This window comes from Notamacropus eugenii, chromosome 1 (assembly GCF_028372415.1).
Source record: "Notamacropus eugenii isolate mMacEug1 chromosome 1, mMacEug1.pri_v2, whole genome shotgun sequence".
NCBI classification, from domain to species: Eukaryota; Metazoa; Chordata; class Mammalia; order Diprotodontia; family Macropodidae; genus Notamacropus; species Notamacropus eugenii.
This window is the reverse complement of record NC_092872.1, coordinates 24,139,548-24,162,260: the sequence shown is the minus strand read 5'-3', so window position 1 is coordinate 24,162,260 and position 22,713 is coordinate 24,139,548. Positions and strand designations below refer to the sequence as shown.

The window sequence follows — 22,713 nt, the reverse complement described above, 5'->3', positions numbered from 1 at the left end:
AGAGTGCAGAGCCCCCTCCTTGCACCGCCCCCACCCCCCCAAACAGTTCACTTCAAGGAGACGGTTCCTTAGAAGAGACTCCCACTAGCCAGGAGATGCTAGGGATTCTTACACAGGAAAACCTGCTGTGGGCAGGGAAATGGGGTAACCAGGCAAGGGGCTGAGGGTAATTCAGAGTTTTGAGGATATCTAGACACATCTGGACAACCCATTTGCCCAGGACTGAGGGGCCCTAGTTAGTTTGGTATTTCATTGACCAGCCTACTTGGATCTCATTATCTCCTCAAGTGGCTTTAAGTGGTACTTGAGATAATGGACTTCTCATTGACCAGTAGGCACTTACTAAATGCTTGCTGGCTGATAGAATGAGAGCAATATTAGATTACACTTGAAGACTTACTGTCTTCATGTCAAGTCTGTCTCTGGCCTCAAAAATCATACCTACATACGGAATGGAAGTTTGAGTCATTTTGTAATATAACCAAGCCTGGTATATAGCCAAATGCTTATTTTAGACTGAAAATAGATTTATCGTACTCCTTTATTTAACTACACGTTCATCAATATTTTGTCATTTTTGTTTCTTGATACTCTAGAGGATATTTCCAGATATTTCTGCTGTTGAGAGTAGGAATTGTTCATTTATTATTTTTCATCCCCATCATCTAGTGCTTCGTATGTCTTAGACATTTAATAATGGCTTGTTGATTAATTGATTGACTAATTCTCCCTAAGAATGACACCGGAGGTCAAGACCAGGACTTGTATCATTATGCAATTAAGGACAAGACTCTTTAGAGAGAGTATGTACATTAGTAGAATATAAATTTAACGAGTTTTAAAAAGTAGAATATCATGAAAAAAAGCCAAAGGATATTGTGAAGTATGTTTATTTGTTATAGACTTTATTCTTCCTGGTGACCGAGTCACTAAGGAGACAGTTTAATTACTTTAGTGCATTATTGAGGTAACGCATTGCTGAGGTTACAAATTAAATGGTTGGTTAATTAGCAAGGTATTACGGAGTACCTGCTGTGTGCAATACACTATATCAGATTATTGGAATTTGCAAAAGAAACCCAAGACATAGTCCTTGTACCCTTGAAAACTCACATTCTTTACAAATTATTGATTCAAGCAGCAACAAACATTTATTAAATCTGCCTTGCACAACACACTGTGCTGGATACTGGAAGAAATATAAATTCAATTAGCTTTAGCAAGCATCTTTTAAACACCTACTGTAGCACCTACTGGGGACCATGGAAATGCAAAGCAAAAAACAAAACAAAACCCAAAAAACAAAAGAAGCTCTTGCCCCTCAGGAGTTTATACTGTAACAAGGAAGATACGCTGACAAATAAATATAATAATAAACAGTCAAGAAAAATAACTAAAGTATTATGGGTTCAGATCAAGGAGAAAGATCACATCTCTCATGGAGAGAAGGAAAGGCATGAAAGGCCTAATTTCTCACCTGGGCCTCCAAGGATGGGTGGGATTTCAAAAGGTGGAAAACCTAAAGAGTACAATGCAGTGGAGTGTTAGAGAGTGAGTCTGTGGGGATCCTTAGATCACTGGTTCAATTCCAGCTTGAAAAAAATCCCTCAGGAAACTCCATAAATAAGAATTGTGTTGAATGAACCAATCATTTACTAATATAAAATTATTAAAGCAGGGTAATAAATGGTAAAATGTGAGTTCCATGGAATTGTGTGGAATGAACCGGTCATTTGTTAATGTAGAATTATTAAAGCAGCATAATAAATGGTTGGTGCAAGAAAGAAGAAACACACCTCTCAAAATACCTAATGTCCAAGTGACTCTAATACAAGCAAAATTTGTCTTGATGTGTCTGTTACGTTACTTGAACTTGTCTGGATGGTTTGAATGTTGCAGGTTACCAGCTGACCTCGGCTGAGTGTTACGATCTGCGGAGCAGCCGGGTTGTAGCAGATCAGTACTGCCACTATTACCCAGAGAATGTCAAACCCAAACCAAAGCTTCAAGAATGTAACTTGGACCCCTGTCCTGCCAGGTCAGTCCACTCTGATAAGTGGTTTAAAATAAGTTGTAATCATTTTCTTAAAAGAAAAAAGATAGCCCATCATTCAAAGTGTTCTCATGTGCTCTAAACCTACACACGGAGCATCTATGTATCTCAGACGGTTGCTCAGTACAATTGGATAATCCGCAGGGAGAAGGATCTCAATAGATTTTTGTTGGCATTGTACATTTTACTTTGTTCCCTTATGCATCTGCCCTATACGATATTTGATAATGAATGACTCTTAGACTCTTCCTGGTACAGTGTTCTCAGAAGCATCCAGACCATAGATTTTTCTCGCCTTGGTCAGCATGATGGGAAGAGACCTCATTTCTAGCCCTTGGCCAAGCACACACCCCACATATAAATATCCTTCCCTGACAGATCTAACCAAGAGAGAGACTCAAAATAATCCTTAGAATAGCCAAAGGATCACAGATTCCTAGTTAGAAAGGACCCTTCATTTTACAGATGAGGAAACTGAGCCTCACAGAAGCTAAGGTTTTCCTCCATTTGAGCAGATTCATGTTTAGACAGTGACTGCAAAATAGCCAAGTTTTTAATTTAGTGGATTCAAGAAATGACTTTCCCTTTTATAACCATAATTTTGCTACTGCTTTCCAATTTGTTTGGAAGATAAAGAACAAGTCTAGTGAATTAAATACCACTAGGAGTGAGCAGTCATCTTCCTAAGGGTAGAGAGAATATTTTCTTGAAAGTGGCATATGCAACTGAAATTGAAACCCTTCCTGTTGTTTCTTTGCCAGAATTTAGGTTAATCATTCTCAACTTCTGAGAAGGAATGTTAAAAACCAATAACCTTCTCAACCTTACAATTCGAGTCATGAACTCCCATAGTAGGGTTGAATAAATGGATTTCTCAAATCTCATGGGTATGAGGAAGGGTCCTGTGCCATTTTTTTTAAAGGATATAAGCTACTAATCACTTAACATATAAAAAAAATGATACTTTGAACTACTTTAAAAAATGTTCCAGGATTGATGTGAATGCAAAATCTTCAGAAATATTCTATCAGACTTAGTTCTTAGGTTTCCTCCATCATTTTTTATTTACATTTGAAATAGTAAATTCTACATATGATCTAATGCCTTACTTTCTGTCATTAATCATGCCACTTAAATAAAACATCATAATGAACTCAGAAGAAAATATTTTCATTAACTAAAATTCCAAAGAACCTATATTTGACAACCACAAGAGTAAAGGTGGTTAAGAAGTTTATTTTCATATATTACATCAGAAAATTTAAAGAAAAGGGTCCACTTGAAGAAATGAATATGGTGTGAAAAATTGGACAGAGTGTGAAAATTATGTTCGAGCTGTTTTATTTGGGAAATCCTGACATTTAGAAATTTTATTATCCAAGATATTTGAGTAAGAAGAATCTTTATCGTCCTTATACAACCCCATTGTAAAAGGATTTCCCCTTAAACTCACATCTGCATTCACAGCTGCAGCAAGAAGGCTAATGATGAGGCGTATAGCAACTTTTGGTTCAGATAGATAGGTCAGTCTAACAGGAGACAAGCATTACACAGTTAACCCTGAAACCCCAAAACAGTCCAAACTCCCAAAGAATTTGACATGCTTTTCTGGGAGATCCGTGTCTCTCAACTAAGAAGAAATAGCAAAGGCCAAATAGTCACAGAGGGATAGTTTCAACATTAAAGCATTTTATGATAATTACACTTTAAGAAAATAAATACAATCAGAAAAAATAACATTCATTTTTCTGGCTATCAATTCTTATATGCACTTCTCTGTTGGAGTAGAATTTTTGGCCAGTTCCTTATTATCCAAAAGCAAAGCAATTCTACATTGAAAGAGGCTTACATGTGAAATTTATGCCCTTTCTATTTTCCATGTTATTTTTTAAAATCTGCCACCACACATGTATAAATGTTAGGACAGGTGGTGGTGAAAAAAAAAAGTAGGGGAGGGAAAACAACTTAGAGACAGATGTCAGGAAGCAGGGGTTTTTTTTAATTCAAGAAATAATTAGGCAAAGCTGTAAAAATTAAGAGCTGTACTAGGGGGAGAAAATAATTGGGAAAGGAGCTGTGCTATTCTGAAATCAAGCAATGCCTTCTAGTAATACTATGAAATTCATCAAATTATATTCTGTATTAAAGGCTAAAATCATTATCTGGGACAAGTTCTGTCCAGTGATTCCAGTAGCAGTCCATACTCCTTCCCACCACATATTACTACAGGCTGAAACCCTTCCTAGGTTGCTTTCTAGCTAATAAAGCAATCAGGGAAAAGGAGCACAAAAAGATATGACTAGGTGCCCATTCAAAAGATTCAAAAAGGTAAAATACTGAGATTGCTAATTCTAATAAAAACCATATATTAATGAATTTTTAAATTTGATGTGTATCACTTGAGAGATGACCAAGATAGCAAGGACGAGAGGTATAGGTATCTTTGTTGAAAAACATACTCAAGGTTTTTAGTTCAAGCCCCAGCTCTGCATCTTACTACCTTTGTGATTAAGGTCTCAGTTTTCTTATGAATGAAAGGAAGAAGTTGACCCCTTTTCAGCCCAAAATTCTACAGCTGTAAATATTGCAATTCTTTACTTTTAGGGTCCTCATAAATATCTTTAGCACCATGAACAGATGAATAACTTCTTTCTAGCCTCCATATTGATAACTGAGGCATAAAGAAGACAGCATGGTAGAATGGAAAGAATCCTGGACTTGGAGCCAGTTCGATTCTTGTTCCATTGATTTTACTGTCTGAGCTTCTGCACATAAGCCTCTTGCAGCCTCAGTTTCCTTTTCTGTTAATTGAGGAAGTCAGACCAGATGACCACTAAAGTTGATCCCAGCTCTAGATACTATGAACCTATGGCATCCCCCAGGGCACTTGTCAATGACGTTGTCAGTTTTTTCGCCATATGCCTGTTTTCCCTTTATTTTTTTCTCTTACTATGTTTTTGGCATATCTACATTTTTTTCTTTCTCCCCTCCTTTATGTTCATCAGTGATATCCATGGTTATAGTGTAGACCTACAAGTGACTCTTTTGACACAGACATCAGATCCAAAGTGGTCTTTTTTTTCTGGATTGAATTTGTGCTTGGGAATTTTTGCTCTTAAAACAGCAGAACCATATCAAAGCATGTCAGACTGCACAATCTGCCATCTAATCTGTGATCAGGAAATGCCTTTATCATCTGATAAAGTGATTAGCCCTGAGATAGAAGTTAAGTACCAAGCTCCTGTGGGGTTTCACAGGGATCTCCCCATCAGAAGTTCTTCCAGGTGAAAAATCAAACCTGTTTTCTGATGACTCCTAAACATAACTAGATGTTCCCCCAAACATATGTTTTGCCCAAATACAGCCATACTTTTAGTTTAAATAACTGGTGACTTAAATTCCGTTTAAGAAGCTGCATAGACAACAGCGGGACGAGATTGGTCCACTAGGAATTATGAACATCACCTTCTGCACTGACCTTAGCCTCAAATCCTTTTTTAGATGTCACGGTACTAGACAGCAGTTTCCCAAGGCTTATGAGACAGGCTATGAGACTAACAGAGCAGTCACCCTTTTTCCCTTTTTTGGCATGGGATGCTCATTCTAAATCCAAGTCAAGGAAGGGGAGATTAAATTGGTAATTGTCAGACAAGTGAAAAAAGGTCTCACTCGTCACACTATCATCCTCACCATCCTCACTAGCAAACAAATCTGTTTCTAGCAGCAAAACTGTATCCAGATTTCTCCTTTCCTCTAGGAATTTAAAGAGAAGCAGTCATAAACTAATGCCCAAATTTGCATGCCCTGGATGGCTGTGCATTGTGCTTCCAAATGGCCTCACTGTCCTTTTCGTGTTGACATGTCTCTTTAATTTTACTCTAAGTTAACATTAATTATTCCTAGCAAGGCAAAAAATAGAGACATGGGTAACGTGAGACTCCAAGAGTGATATTTTTAAAAAATTATTTCTTGTAATGAGAAGTAGTATGGCATATGATGCTGGAAACATCACTGGATTAGGAATCAGATTCTCATCTCAGATCTGCATTAATTGTGTGCCTTGGACAAGTGATTTCATTTCTCTGGGCCTCTGTTTCTGCATCTGTAAAATGTGAGGATTGGATTAGAAGATCTCTGATCTTTAAGCTTCAGCAGTTCGTTGTTGCAGTGACCTGTATTAGTTCTTTGGACAACCAAAGACAAAGAGGTCTTGCAAATTGTATTCTAGTGGGTCATATTTGTGAGACTTTGGGAAATAAATAATTCAGTTGACTACATCATAAAGATCCTAGTATCTCAAGTCCACAACCAACAGATACTCCCACTCTAGGCTCCATTTGTTAGCCTATGGAAACTACCACAGCAGTATTTACACAGCATTAATAAAAATAAAAATAATGATAATTTTTGTGATGAACTTCTCTAACTTTCATCAGGCCAGTGACTTGATATAATGAGTAGATTATACCCAAGATGAACAGAAGCCAAGGAATTTTTCCATACCCCATTTTGGTTCATTCTTGATTGATACTAAGTTCAGAAATCATCACCTCCCTTACCCCAAGTTCACCTTTGCCAGTTTGTAGTTAAAGAGAATAAGTAGGAAGCAACCATATATGTGGTTTTCATATGATTTTTTTAACTACACTGGAATTCTAGCACATCTCATTTATTTGTACAAGGTACATATAAACACAAATTGTCACTAGCCTATTGGCAAGAAGCCAAGATACATCATAGAGTGTCAAAGCTTAGAAGTGACACAGCAAATTAAAATGTGGGACTTGGGGCCAAGAAGACCTGAACTTGAATCCTTCTTCGGAATACTACTCACTAGCCGTGTGACCCAGGGCAAGTTACTTTAACCTCTGTCTGACTCAGTTTCCTCATCTACAAAATGGATATAATAATAATACCAACAACAGGGTTATAAGAATCAAATGAGTAACATATATACAGTACTTTGTGACCATAAAGTATTATGTTACTTTTATCACCTAAGTCCTTCATCTCATAGACTAGAGAACTGGAATGCAGGTTGATGAAGTGATTTGCACAAGGTCAAGCAGTTAATTCTGGGAAAAACTAGGAAGAGCAACCAGGTCTCACATATCACTGCTTTTTTCTACTACACCATTTGATTACAATCATCCAGAGGGTGTTTGCCATAGAGCAGACTGGTTTATGACCAAAACAATACTCATTATCACATTCACTCAGCCTGTCAATCATTTTGTGCTTCTAAACATGTTTTCATATATTTTTATTTCCGTACCTCACAACCTTTCCAGGTTGATAGAGAAGGTATGATTACTGGAATTTTACAAATGAAGAAACTAAGGAACCAACAAGTGAAATGAGTTGCGTGAGGTTACATAGTCTTGACTAAAGTAGAGGTCTCCTGCTTCCTCATCTGTTACTTTTTTCACTCTAACATAAAACCATGCCAAAAAAAAATCAACAACCTCAATTTGATAAACATTTATGAAATATAATAAAAATGACTTTGTGCCAGACACAGTACTAAGTGCTAAGAAAACAAAGGCAAAAATGAAATAGTCCCTACCCTGAAGGAGATTACACTCTAGTAAGTAAAATAGTATAATGCAGAGAAATGCAGAATAATTTGAAAGAAAACATTAACAACAAGGAGTATCAGGGAAACTTCATAGAGGGGATAGCACTTAAGCAGAGCCTCAAAAGCTTCAGTGACAAAGATGAATACGGACTTTGGGTGCAAGAGAAGTAAATTCTAAGGACTGATTAATGCTAATCACCAATTCAAGAAGTTTAATGTCATACAAGTTTGCCCCAAAATTTAATTCCTGGTTTGCTCCATTGGATACATGAGGTTCAACCTCAGCATTTCTCACACAAACTCTTATATTTTATTCAGCCAGAGCAGTGACCAAGTCATTAAAATCAACACAGGGAGGAACAAAGCCATCTGGAAAATAAAAGCATTTTTAGTTCATGGATGTTAATCCCACTTGCCCAAGAGAATTGTGGCTATAGAGTTTATTATGACCAGGAACTTTCAACCTAAGAAATATAGAAGTAAGCTATTTTACAGGTCAAATACTCAAGCAATGGATATAGGGCTAGAAGAAACCTCAGAAGCCATCTAGTCTTAAACCCCATCCATTTTACAGATGACAAAACTATTGCCCAAAACTATTGCCTAAGGTCACATAGGTTGTAAGTAGAAGAGCTGGAATTCAACCCTACATTTTCTGACTAAAAATCCATCCTTCTTTCTACTGTACCACATTGCCTGCCAAAGTTGAAAATAAAATTGGTCGCTGAACAAATATTTTCAAAGTTTGTCTAATTGCCCATAGACACATATTTTTTCGTTCTGGTTACAATGAAATTTGGTACAATAAACGTTACCTAATGATCATTCTTCATAAAGAAAAAAAGTGTCTTAACCAGGTCTACCCAATATAATGTTGCCTCCAAAAACTTTGTCTTGTGATCACTTTATTAAAACCTCATATCCAAACTCAGCCATAATGTCCTGAAACCCTGCTATAAGAGTATACTGCCAATTGTCCATTTGTGACTTTGTTCTTGGGACATTAATTGTACCCTGAAGCTTTTGACTAGTTAGCAAATAGGTGGGGGGGGGGTCTTCCTATACCTGACTATGATTTATTTGCAGAGTACTTCTCCTTTGCTAGTTTATTGCTTGCTTCTCCAGATAGATGCCAGCACAGTATCATGGTGCTTGGGTTTCTGCAACATTTAGTCCCATTCTGCAGTGTTGCTGGTTGAATGGAGATGCGGTATGAAATGTATTGATTATCAGTTTTGGTTAGCTAATTTCCTTACACTTCTTGACACCGTTCAGTGGGAGTTACCCAGGACACTGCTTGAATTGTTGAGATGTAAAGCTAACCAGCAGTAGAAGAAAGAGAAAAAAGGAGTCGAGCTTCCTTTTCGAAGAGAAGGCAAGCAAGAGAAACATGGGGAAAGGAAGTAACCAGCTTTTCAGCTCCCTTAGTCTTCCCCCTTCTTCTGCTCCAACCCATTTCCTTCAAAAAGCATGACACAACTCCCAAGTCACCACCCTCAACCCACAACAAACACTGCACAGGCAGAGAACCAAGAACTAGAAAAAGAAAGGGAGGCAGGGTTGGGAAGAAGACTTCATTTGTTTGAGGGTCTTCTCTCCTTCCTTCTTCAATAACCCTTCTTAACTTGTTCATTTGGGTCAAGGGTTGCTTGCTTTGTCTCCCATCCCTGCAGTCTGGTAGCATGATCTCTAGAAATGGAACTCATGTAGTAACGTCCCACAACAACTTCAGACACCCATGGATTTTGTTACGCCAGAATTCCCGTATGTGTTCAATAAAGAATGTCCTTATCCCACCAGAATGAGCGGTGTCCAAAATGGTTTCCCAGAGGCAGAATATTGCCCTAAAGTGGTGCACAGTCTGTGTTCTGAGCACTGGAGACCCTCTGGGATTGCTGAACCCCCTAGAGACCTCTGAGGAGTTTCTCTCCCCCTAACCATATATGCTAATGGATTCACAGTTTCCATTTCTCCCTCTTAATGCTTGACTATAGAGAAGCTGAAGTGGGATCTCATTCCACTACTTTTTTGAAGAGCTAAATATCTATCCCATGCTCCAGAATAGTCCCATATGCTGCCTTTCTCAACTCCTTTCTCTTCATATGGATGACGATGGCTTGAGAAAAAAGCAGTGAAGACAGAGGAAGGAATTGAATTTTTTTCCCTGCCTGTCATTGTTCCTTTTTTCTTTCTCCCATTCTATACACTGTCATCTATTTTCTCACTCCTCTGTCTTTTCATACCCCTTTCCACCATGCAACATATTATTTCAAATATAGACCGTTCTTTCTTCTTTTCTATTTTCTTCTTTTGTTTTTTGTTTTAGTCAAATATGGCATGTGTAGAAACATGACTATCTCCCATAACCCATGCTATTTTTCAGTGGTTACGTACATATACATACAGATATATATGCATGTGTTCTCTCTCTCTCTATACACACACACACACACACACACACACACACACACGTACATGGATGAGTGTATGTGTATATGTATTACTTTCAAAGAGATCCTATTTTCGGGGCATAATCTATTAGAGAAAGAAAGGGGGGAGAGAGCGAGAGAGAGAGAGAGAGAGAGAGAGAGAGAGAGAGAGAGAGAGAGAGAGAGAGGTAGTTTAAACAGAGTAAGAGAAAAAATTCCTATTAGTCCAGGGTGATATCTCTGTCATCCTTCTTAAGAGCATACTTTTGGCTTAGGGCAAAGAAACAAAGAAACCCTTAATGATAAACAACAATAAATTAAGTTTAGAGTAAATTGTAGTCTACTATAATGACTGTGACCTGAAATAAAAGGGGCACAGCATTAATCCCGAAGGAGATTGGAGTCCACTCTAACATGTATGCATAAACAGTATTAGACAGAGTGCTATTGTTTGGACATCTTCTGTTTTCACAGGTGGCATATAGTCATCTTAAGAGTCTTCAGCATGACCCATGCCATGAAAAGATAAACAGTACTACAGTTTTGCTGGTTCCAAATTTAAAGCTACTATTTTAAATAAAAACAGAAATTCCAAATCCTTCCAAAGCAAAGCCAAGCATCTTGAGTTCTGAACACTCTCTTCTAATTCCTTCCTACCCCTCCAGACTACTTCCATCAATGTTGTTTCATCAGAAAAATTAATCAATACATAATCTGTTACTAGAGGTCTATAAAAGTTAAATCTAATATTGAAATCTGTTAAGCAAGTACCATAAATATTTTGCAAGCAAAAATGCCTCAGTGTACATGTGGGACCTTAAAACTACATGTTAATAAAAATTAAAATCCCAGATAAAATTTGAGTATAATCTCAAATGCCAATTTGTATTTATTTTAACTTCTAGTAAGTTGACAGCTGGGATGTTAAATCTAATGGGGGGAAAGTTTTTGGTATGGAAGCAAACAGAAGTTCTTTTAAAACTGAAGACCAAAAAAGGAAGTTGCTTATATCACTTATCTAAAAGAGCTCAGCAAATGTAGCCCCTAAGTGAGGATGGAGTGGCTTCTAAATTGAAAAGGAAGGAGGGAAAGAAATCACCAAGTTGCTTTGCCTAAGTTTTAGTTGCAGAAAGAAAATAGAATCATAACATTTAATCCCTTCTCACCCTTATGTAATCCAGAAGATTCTTACATACAGTAGTTTTAATAAGCCTTGGGGCACCAGGCCTGACCAAATCAGGTTTGACTGTAATAGCTTTGCCTTAAGATAAGGCCGGACCCAGAGGCTCAGTACCTCCCCTTGTGCTCTCCCTCCATTAACTATTCAATCATTTTCATACTTCATCACAGTCTCTCTTTAATCAAACGGATAGAATTTTTCACTTGCACCATTCTCCCTTTTGTGACTTTTTCGGGTATTACCTGGACCCTTTTCTTCTTTCCATCTCACCCATTCCATTGCCCAGTCAATGCTGTATTTTATCCTGACCCATAAAAGCCAACTTAAGTTATCCTCTTTCTCTGGGTTAGTCAACCTACACAAGATTTACTGGATGGTGGCTGGAGATAAGGCCAAAGTGTTGCAGCTGGAGAATAGAACATTTTACTTTTCAATATTATCAAGAGTCTGCTTGTTACTTTTTGAATGCAAAATAAGTAGGTCTAGAACCCAAGCATCCATTACCCCTGCTTCCTACTGACTTTTGCCTCTCCTCTCCTCACCAACAATGAGTAATGAATCCACGTCCAGTAACTGATCTTCAACAAGGGGTCATTCTTAGAAAATTAGAGGGTTTCATTGAATTTGTGCTAAAGTAATGATTAATATAGTCTTGGAAGTAGGATCTACCTTCCGATGACCATTTGCTTTAAAATTGCCAGGACTAATACTTTTACTTCCCTATCAAAAAAAAAAAAAAGAAAAAATATCTTCAGAGGCACACTACACAGGAGACAGATATTGGAGCTATGTTTTCATCAATTTAGGGAATTCTTGGATGAAGATACTCTATCAGTGCAGGTTGGCACCTTTTCTACAACTTAAAATCTTCAGAAAATTTTGTAAAGAAATTAAAAGTTATAATTGTGTGAAATCTTGATGAACACCTAGGAAAGGCAGTGATGATGCTGATGACCCAAAATAATGTAAAATTTATTTGGATTTAGAAGAAGGATTAAAGTTTATTGTGTCATATTTAACAAGGAGGGAAATGTTTGGGTATTATAACCCTTTCCCATGGAATTTTCTTCTTGAATCAGACAACTAGTCTCATGAAACCATGTTCTTCCAAACGATACCTTGCCCGTTCTTAAACATGGACTAGCCATAAAGATACGAAACCCTTCTAAGTATTGTTTTCAAAGTCTTAAACTGAATTTGTAGAACGTGTTATCAATGTTGTTTTGCAATTATGTAAAAAAAAATGTTGTATAAAGTAATCATTTAGTGTTTATTTTATTGTGTGTACCTTCTACTCAGAGGGTTGGCATTATTGTTCCTAACAGTGACGGCTACAAGCAGATCATGCCTTATGACCTCTACCATCCCCTTCCTCGGTATGTAAATCAACAATCCTGATACTAGAATTAGTTATCTGGTGTTGTAACTTTTTTTTTTTGGCATAGCAACTGTTTTTCCTGTAAAAATAAAATGGTAAATGCCATATTTCCCACTCCCTTATGAGATCTCCCATTGAATAATATTGGCATGCCCAGACTCTTAACCTTATCATTTTAGAAAACCATGTAAAGATAGGTTAGCATTACATTGAAACTGACATAGTAATTCAGTGATTAGATACAGTGTGTGGGTTTATATGCAGTCTTTTCTGGACTTTTCTTTGCCTTATTCTCTGCCATCCCTGCAATAGGACCCCAGTCATTAAAATTCTCCTCCAAATGTCAAACAGACACTACCGCAAGTATCATGGTAGACCCATGAATGTGGAATTCCAGATGGTGCATTAGTATGCATGTGAATGTCTAAAATCATTTTCATTTTCAAAGAAATTAGCAATTAGGAAAGAAAACCAGACTCCACAGTTTCTTTCATATCCTTATTATTCAGTATGACCATTTCGGCTTTTTAAAACAGCATAAAATCCCATGTAAATGCTACTTCACGTTTTATAAGTATAATATTTTTACAAGCTGGAAAAATAATGAAAAAGTACAGTGGGAGCATTCTAAAATGATTGTCCTCTTTATAAATCCATTCATAATAAAGTGGGGTAAGGGGAGAGCCAAATAATAGTCCATTGAATAAATGTGTTGTCATACCAGAAGCAGGCAGAAGTCTCACAATTTGTGAGACTTTGTAATTTGTACTTTGGTAATTTGACTTGAACCAACCACAGAGAAATTACTTTGGTGCATGATTCCATTAATCTCCTCTCCCTTTGTGAGGCTAAATCTGGATTACCCTTCCTAGTAGAGTTGCATTCTACAGCCAGTAAAATTTAAACTCCTTGAGGGAAAGGACTGTTTTTTACTCTGCTTTCCTATTCCCAGTATCATGAACATACAAAGAAAATACCTAATAAATGCTTTTTTGATTGGCTTGGCAATTAACCTAGCCATTGTGTAATCTATACTATGTATAATGAAAGGGTTGGACCAAATCCAAACCATGAACACAAAGTCAGAACAAATCACGCTAATTTGCAAAACTCAAATGAAATGAAACCCTGTTGTTCTTCATAAAACCAACTAATGTTGTAGGCTTAAATTTGCTTTTGTTTTGTTGTTATTATTGTTGGGAGGTGGGGGTGAAATCCACTGAAACGCTTTGAAACAAGACCAAACTTGCATATTCTCTAGAACTAGCCAATAGAAACTAAGGTAGAATACCAAAATATTCTCTGCACTCCACTAGTATTTCATTTGGTCTAAGTTCCTATCACTGATAATAACACACCAGGTTCACATTGCTATAACTCTTTAAATTGCAGATTACAAAGCAATACCAATAATGTGCCCATCTAAATTTAAAATCGAGCCTGAATTATGTGTGAGGCTTTGGGAAATACTTTTGTATTATCTCAGCTCTGCCACTTGTGTGACCTTTGGTGTAAATCATTTAGCTTCTCTGTCTTCATTTCCTCACATAAAATGAAAGCAATCGACCAGGTAATCTCTACGATTGCTCCTTTTTGAAAACAGAGGACATGCAACAGTGAGATCCCATCTACTTCTAAATCTAAAATTCGGTGTTTTTATTGTAATAGCTACCCCAGTGTTATCAGAAATGTATATACTCTCTGCGTTGTTTTTTCTAGAATAATCAATGCCCATTTTATGTAATGTAATGTTAAGAATTAGAGGATTCTCCTAAATGTACATCTATTATAAAATTAGATGATTAGCTTTGTTTGCAACTAGTAGAAATTTGTTCTATCATTTTACGGGCACACAAACAATTCTGTCTCTAACACAACAGAGAAGTATTGGCAAATTAATATATATTTACTATTTTTATCAGTTACCAAGCTAGCTGTCCATTTGGACATGCCATCTCAGTAAATGAAAGTTGCTTATTTGCAACATATATGTTTCAATTTCACAAGAAAAAGCTAAAGTAATGAAAGTTTTAACATAGTGATACCTTTGGCCAAGGGAAAAGACCTTAAACAAATGAATAACTTATGAATCAGAAAGTTGTACAACAGTAAAATCCATTCACTTTCTTATTGCTTTTCCCTTACTCTGAACATTAGTCTCACTTCAGTAATTGGCTGTCACAAACATAGAGATAATGCACATGCTCACATGCACATATGTAAGCTCCAAGAACACATCACAATGCTTCACATGAATTTACAAGTAGTCATATAAAACATTTCCACATCCCAGTAGAAAATTTTGTGTTCTTATGTAAAATATTATTTATGACTCTATGATAGTGATAGAGACTAGACCAGTGAGTTTATTGGTTTATCCAATGCAGTCCAGCACTTCCTCTGAAATGGATAACCTTAGAATTCTGCCTACAATCCTTTGAAGTTACAATATTTGCCCAGGATCACACAGCCAGTATATATCAAAGGCATAACTTGAATTCAGATCTTCCTGGCTTCGAGGCCAGTTCTCTATTCATATTGTTCCCACCCCCCCACTTAAGAAATAAAATTCTAATATGTAGACATTATAAATTCCTAGTCAAGTTATCTTTTAAGACAGTGCTTTATGAAGTATTTGTTAATGCTCTAATCCTCCCTTTTTTTCTATTAATGTTTTAAGTAACTGGATGAATATTCAACAATCTCTGTTGCATAGTTGTTTGAAAGGCAACTACCGCCCTCGCTGAAAACAAAGTCAAGTGCAAGTCGTGTCATCATTTCTCTGATGTCATGGTCTTCTGCGAAAATGAAGGACAAACACAACAACCCATATTTTACTGCAAAATTGACCATAAGTCTAGTACTTTTAATAGGAAACTCACATAGATCCATTATACAGACATAGAACAAGTTTCTCTTCTTTTGTTGTAATCATGCTATACATTAGTGGGAGTACTGGTATAAAACCAACTTCATCTGCCATCTGACTTGTAATGGGCCAGAGTCAACTGTTCATTCCTATATTCAGCCAACATTTACTAAGCACTACTATGTTTAGAACGCTGTGATCTGAGGTTGAGAAAGGAGTATAGTATCTTTCTGACTGTTTAGAAGTATGTTTGAGGAGAATTAGGCTCTTATTTAGACAATTACTTCCCTCTATAGCATCTAAATGATCCCTGCAAATTGGAATATATCAAGTGTAAGTTTTTTAAAGCTTAAAGCTATGCTGAAGATATTTGGGACATCTAATATATTCAACACTGATTCCTATGTCTTTGTGGCATTGAGTCTAGTATGAGTATAGACATCCATATCTGAATTCAACTCACTTCTCCAGACTATCTATCTGAGACGAATTGTTTTGTTTTGTTTTTTGTTAACCGACAGAGAAATGCCTTCCATAGTGATATCATTCCAAGGAAGAATGATATCTGAATTGGTCTCCCCTGATATAGAGCAGTTCTCCACAGAGATACTTTGCTCCTCTGCAAGGGGCCAGCAAGCAATTCTCCTAGGAGCTAAACTGCAGCCCTGCTCTCCTCATTATGATACTTTCTTATGTACCTCCTGGGGAAGTGTGCATAGGAAAATATTGTATTTGGCAGCATGTCCCAGCTGCTGGCAATAGGGATAGTGATTGTTGCCTGGATTTGAGCGATGCAGAGAGAGTGGAGGAGGGCCTGTCCTCTTGTAACTGGGGAAATATACATTTTTTCCCTTTGTGCAAAAAGAGATTCAAGCTTGTTATCTGGAATATGGCATACTATCTATAAACAAGAGTCAATTAAACATTGGAATAAATGCTTCCAAGCTATATTTCTATTTGTATAGCATCCTTGACTTTTATAAGTCAAGTACATTAACTTCTTGACATTTCATTTTTTCCTCGAGCCAAATGTCATTCCCTCATAAACATAATAGAAACTTCAGTTCTTTGCCAGCCTCACAACCACCCGAGCACTGCACAGAAACAAATAAGTCTGTAATCTTTTGACTTTGTGGTTCCTTCAGCAATTCTGAAGCTAGTCTGAAAGAAGGAAAAAAGAATTACGTTTGGAAACTTTAAGCAAAGGGTTCCCTCTCCTTCACAGAATTCTCCAATATAGAAGTAAATCAAATTCTCTTAAAAAGTAATATTAAACAACGTTGTTTTCTATCTCATTTAGCCTAACATTCAGATTCTTGTGTTGAAAATCAGAGGGGCCCAAAACCCATACAAGCCAACTTGTCCAACCAGGTTCAAACCTATTCCCAATGCTATCCATGCACTTATCAGAACAAAAGTCCTGAATCAGCTAACATCTATCAGTAACTAAGAAATTAACATGTGATGACTGTGTTCCTATGTTTGCTGTTAATCTAGTGATACATTTGCACAGTTAATAGCTTCTGTAGTCATTACAGCTATTAGAACATAGCTTGGCAAAGAGCTAAATTGCATGCTCGTGAGTATTCTTTTATTCCCAAGGATAGTTACATGGATAAGATAAGGGGATATTCCATTTTGCCCTTTTGAACTTCTGAGAACCCGCTAACAAAGAAAAACGATCATACTATAAATAAACAAAGCACTAGGTTAGAATAAAAACGTCAGCCCGGGTACAGTCTACCATATTCATCCAAAGTTAGACCGTGGCCCTAAAATAAGACCTCTTTGAAAAGAAATAAATACTAAAAAATATAATAGATCATAAGCCAAACTCAAGTTTTATAAAAATAAGATGGGGGCATCTGTTTTGGAGTCAGTACAGTGCTAGTTTGCAAATTCTTAATGAATATCAACTTAAGTCACTGGCTTTAGCAATGACATTAATTCCTTCCCCTGCACTGGCTTACTTTGTATATTTGTATACTTATGAACTGGGATGCAGTGAGGATCCAGAAGCCTGCTTCTTGCCTTGTTTCATACCAGCTTGTAATGATGGTGGGGAAGAACCAGGGATCTCTGTTTTTCTTTTCAAGTTAGTTCCTTTGTGTGCAGAGTGGGGTGGGTCCAAAACCTTTGCTAGTTGAATTTACTCATCAGATTTCATACAACATATAGGTTTTTGGTTCTTGTGGCCCCGATCTCTTGGAACTTTACTAATCAAAGGAAAATTTGGTTGGGGGAGGGAAGTAAGTTCTAAAAAAATTAATGGGAACCTTTATCCCCTTAACAACTATTGACTTCTTCCTATGTAGGTGGGAAAGTACACCATGGACAGCCTGCTCCTCCTCCTGTGGAGGTGGTATTCAGAGTCGGACAGTTTCCTGTGTCGAAGAAGACATCCAGGGGCATGTCAGTTCAGTGGAAGAATGGAAATGCATGTACACTCCTAAGATGCCTATTGTTCAGCCCTGCAACATTTTTGACTGCCCTAAGTGGCTGGCACAAGAGTGGTCTCCGGTAACTGTGCCTTCTTTCTTTGTGTGGTTAGGAGAGTAAGTCCATTCTTCAGTCTTTTCATCACCATCCTGCCTGGCAAAGCTACTTTGTCCATCACTGTCCTCTTTGGTTGAATTTGCCTAGTGTTCTATAAGTCTGCTGCCATGGCAGGGGATGGGAATTGGGGGGAACTGGAGATAGGAGGGGGAATGAAGATCACCATTCTCCAACTTAGTATGTTTGTAGATTGAGAATAAAGTTAAATCATTTTCCTACTTTATGTTTTCTTACTCCTGCTCCAAAGCCACCTCATGTCATCAAGAAACAATTCAACGTGCCTCCAAGTAATGCCAGTGGTCATCAAAGTAACTGTCAGAAAAACACAAGATCTTGGAACTCTCCAGGACTTTGGAGATTATCAAATCTCACCCCTTCATTTTGCAGATAAGGAAATGAACCAGCAAGAATTAAGGGACTTGATCAAGGTCATACAACTAGTCAGAATTAGAACCTAAGCCCTACTGATGGCTAATTTAGCATCCTTTTCATGGCATCATGCTGAGTGAGCTCCATGACACACACGGTTATATGCCATGTAAGTTCAGTGGCTAACATTTAGATTCTGGGTCTATGAAAACAGATGATCTATGAATCCAGAGATTAAGTTGACCAGACATGATGCACTTCTGTTTCTTCTTATCATAGAGCCATGTAATGTAGATTTGTGATCATAGATGAGAGAAATGGTTTGTTGTTCTCTCTTTCACTTTGGGTCTGCTCCCATACACATCAGTCCAGCATCAGAGGTAGAATGCCTATTCTGACTCCTGGGCTCTGACTGAAAGATTTCTTCATCAGCTCTTTTTTTTGGCATCATCACTAAAACTGACTGTATTATAAGATAAATCGATCATGGGAAAAGGCAGAAACCAGTCTAACAACCAGCATTTTCTGTGATTTAGACATCAATCAACAAACATTTATTAAGCGTTTAATACGTACTTGGCGCTGTGTTGAACACTGAGATTACAAAGAAAGAAAACAATCCCAACCCTCACATTCTAATGGAGAAGACAGTCTGTCCGTAAATAAATAATTTCCCAAGCACACAAGCTAATCTTACAGGGGAAAGCATTGGTAGTTGGAGAAGCTAGGAAAGATCTCCTACTGAAGATGGTGCTTGATCAGTCTTGAAGGAAGCCAGTGAAAGTAGGGAGGGAGAGCATTCCAAGTCACAAAGTAACAGAAAAGAAAAATTCAGGAATACAATTAAAAACTGTGCAGAAACTCAACAATTTTTGTTGTCATTTATGATTCCAAATATGGTATTTTGCACTCAGGTACTTATTGAATGTTGACTAAGAGAATATAGCTTTTTAGGGGAAACCAGCTATTTATAGAAAAGCTAAAGTCAGGGTCAAACCTGACTGGCAAAATTAACCTGAAGTATTAACATGCATCAAAGTGAAAATCCAAAAGGAAATAACTAGTTTGTTACTGGTGATCTGAGACTCGCCCAATGGAAGCAGCACTGGTTCTGGAGTTGGAGGAAATAGGTCTAAATCATGACTCCATTGCTTACCGTCAATGTAATGTTAGGCAAATCACTTAACCTACCTGAGCCTCATTTCCCTCTTTTGTAAAATGCAAGGGTTAAACTCAATGGCCTTGGAGATCTAGATCTATATGACCCCCATGACAGCAATAAAACAAGAAGTAAGACAATTAAGTCAATATCAAGAATGGTCTGGTCTAGTAGATCAGAAGCAAACAGAATTTCAGGCTAGATAATTCAAATTTATGAATTGCTCTCCCAACATTTTCCTCTCAGAAACTGAATTTTATTAGTATTTGCCCACATCTTTACCAGATTGGCTTCCAGACTTACAGTGATAGAGACTCAGAGACTGGGAGTGATTAAATTGTCAGCCCTTTCTCTAACGCAGTGGACAACAGTTTTACAACTGGTATACAATTCTACTTAACAAATACTTATTAAGCACCTCCTATGTTTGAGATCCCATACTACAAGGGGTAGAGAGATGGACAACATGAAAACCTGCCCTGATGGGCTTACAGCCCAGTAAAAGAGATAAGATACAAGACAACTGATAATCTTGGGGGGAGAGGAGGGATAAAGCAATACTCTGTATTTACAGTATTTAAGGGAGGGGGGAATATGCTACTCTATTTAAATAAGGCTTTGCTCTCCCTCTGCTTCTTCCTCCTTTCCTCTTCTTTCTCTCTCTCCTCTCTCTTTCCTTCCCTCTCTCTCTTTCTAGTGTACTGTGACATGTGGACAGGGGCTCAGATACCGTGTAGTTCTCTGTATTGATCATCGAGGAATGCATACAGGTGGTTGCAGTCCTAAAACAAAGCCCCACATAAAAGAAGAATGCATTATACCCACTCCCTGCTATAAACCCAAAGGTAAGATGACATGTGGCCCATTATGAAGCTGTTCATTGCTTTCTTGTTCTAAACCTGCTTTGATCTCCTTGTAATTTTTAAAGTATCTTATTTTAGAGTGTCTGTTCCCGAGTAACTGTGCTTTGTGATTTAAAGCTGTGCTAAGGAGACTGTTATATGTATGTGCATGTATCACAAATAAGTGTTGAACCCATTAAATTGACCTTTTTTAATTAAACTATAAATAAAGGCAGAGATAGAGCCTAACCAATCATAAAGCTTTTTGATTATCATTGTTGAAAAGTATCATAGAATTTATCTACTTATGATCCGTTTAAAAATAGATCAAACATTACGGAAAAAATTCATAAATTTGACCACCCTTTCTTGCTATTAAAAACAAAGAGAAAAATTGCACCCAGTTTCTGGAGCACAGAACACAGTTTTAATAAGCTTAAATATGTCTCATTGTCAAAATATCAATCTGTCCATTTTAATGTGCAATTTTAAAAGTATCAAATATATTATTATATATTAAGACTATTTTGAATATCTATATGATCAAAATGTCAAGGTTTCAATCAAGATAACTATAAATAAAGCATTTTTTTTTTACCAGAAATTGCAATACTTTGTTTTAAGTTATAAAAATCTTGCTGGTATCTCAATTTTAAAAAATTTTAAAAATCCTAAACTTAAAAACAGAAAGTCAAACATTTCCACACATAAATCAGAAAAAAAGGAGTGGGGATGATTACAGGAGAAATGGCCTCAAATTTTTTTTTTATCATATTTAGAATGTGTACTATTTATTGTTACTAGAGCAAAGAAGAACAGGGATTTCAGTTGTAAGGGTGAGAAGGCAACAGCTACTGCCAGTAGACCAGAGCAGGGCACTGTCTTCTTTTCCTTGCTAAAATTAAACACAGAATATAAGATCTGGAGGGAATAAGACTCTTCTTCCCTCACTCCTCACCCTTAGTTAGTTTTGACAGGTCAGTCCATCATAATGTTCTTGCAGGATGCTTTGTCCTGAAAGGATCTTATGTTGATGAATCTATCACAAGGTTGGTAATATTACTTTTAGAGTCTTTCCCTTCCATGGGAAGCTGGCAGTCACAGATTATAGGACCCTTCCATATATACATTATTCATTTTTCCAGAGCATGATAACTAGATAATATTGATATAGTCTGTATATGACATTAAATTTAATTTTACTTATACATATATTTTTTTTAAAAAAACTCATTTACGAGACACAAGATAGAAGTTCTACTTACTGAAAACTCTTCTTTAAAAAAAATGTGACTCTCACATCCCATCTAATTTTAAAAACTACTTTTTAAATTTATTTATCTCTAAATTGTCAGTCAATTCAATTTTTATTCCTTACCACAAACTATGATATCTTGGGCAAAAGTGAATGTCATTACGAGTTCTGAACTAATGATTAAAAAAAAGAAATCATTGAAGAGAATGGCAGTAATTAATTATAAAAAATTAATAATTATTCACAGAAAGGAAAAAGCTTTGGTTCATGTTTGAAACAAATCTTCATTGGCTATTGCTAAAAGTTTTTTGTTTCTTTGCTTTTTTAACAGAAAGAGAAACTGAGGCCTCTGTCTGAAGTAGAGTCCCTCTTTAGTTTTGATTTTCTTGCTGGAAATGTATAGAATGTCAATACAACTTCTTTTTTAAGGAGATATGCCATATTGCTAGCTTTCAAATCATGGCATTCCCTTCTGGACTGAGTACCTCAGTATTTTTCATTGGCTTTACTTTTAAGATAACTCAACGGTGCACATGTATAAAGGGCAAATGATGGTATACTTAATTTAAAATAGCAATATATTTGTTACTTCTCTCTTTAGCAAGCCACTTCAGAGAACAAAAAGTAGTTTGTGGTTCACAATCTGAGAATGAAATCTAGTTTTTCACAGTTAAGTAGAAAGATCTGGCTTACTAAACATCATTAAAATGTCATATAATTCTACAGTGTGTGCGTGTGTATGAATATGGGCATATTTCTTTCATCTTTGTAATCATATGTTATAAAATGGTGATAGAGCTTCTCTGGCTTATGTTATAAAAGCATATTCACTCATAAATGGCACCAATAAATATATCAGAATAGGAATCTTGGCAGTCATTTTTGCGAAGGCTAGGAAGCATGTTCTAAATTGCTGGACTCTTGTGGGGGCAACGGTTGAACAAAACAAATGGTTGATTATGGCTCATTTTCTAACTTCCAGGTTGTTTTTGCAAATGGTACCTATATAAGTAAGATACTTTTATGGAGGCATAATACCATCACT

At 36.7% G+C, this 22,713-nt stretch overlaps 1 protein-coding gene across 6 annotated transcripts in view; it reads left to right on the top strand.

Moving 5' to 3' along the window:
• Positions 1 to 22,713, top strand: part of ADAMTSL1 (ADAMTS like 1) — a 1,091,970-nt gene that overhangs the window by 878,677 nt on the left and 190,580 nt on the right. For 4 of the 6 annotated variants that reach the window (XM_072655722.1, XM_072655679.1, XM_072655687.1 and 1 more), the window contains 4 exons: positions 1,900 to 2,038; positions 12,566 to 12,616; positions 17,803 to 18,007; positions 20,269 to 20,416. In XM_072655722.1, coding sequence (XP_072511823.1) covers positions 1,900 to 2,038; positions 12,566 to 12,616; positions 17,803 to 18,007; positions 20,269 to 20,416 — 543 coding nt within the window. The remainder of the gene's footprint in view (positions 1 to 1,899; positions 2,039 to 12,565; positions 12,617 to 17,802; positions 18,008 to 20,268; positions 20,417 to 22,713) is intronic. The other 2 variants (XM_072655697.1, XM_072655705.1) reach the window with 1 other exon arrangement.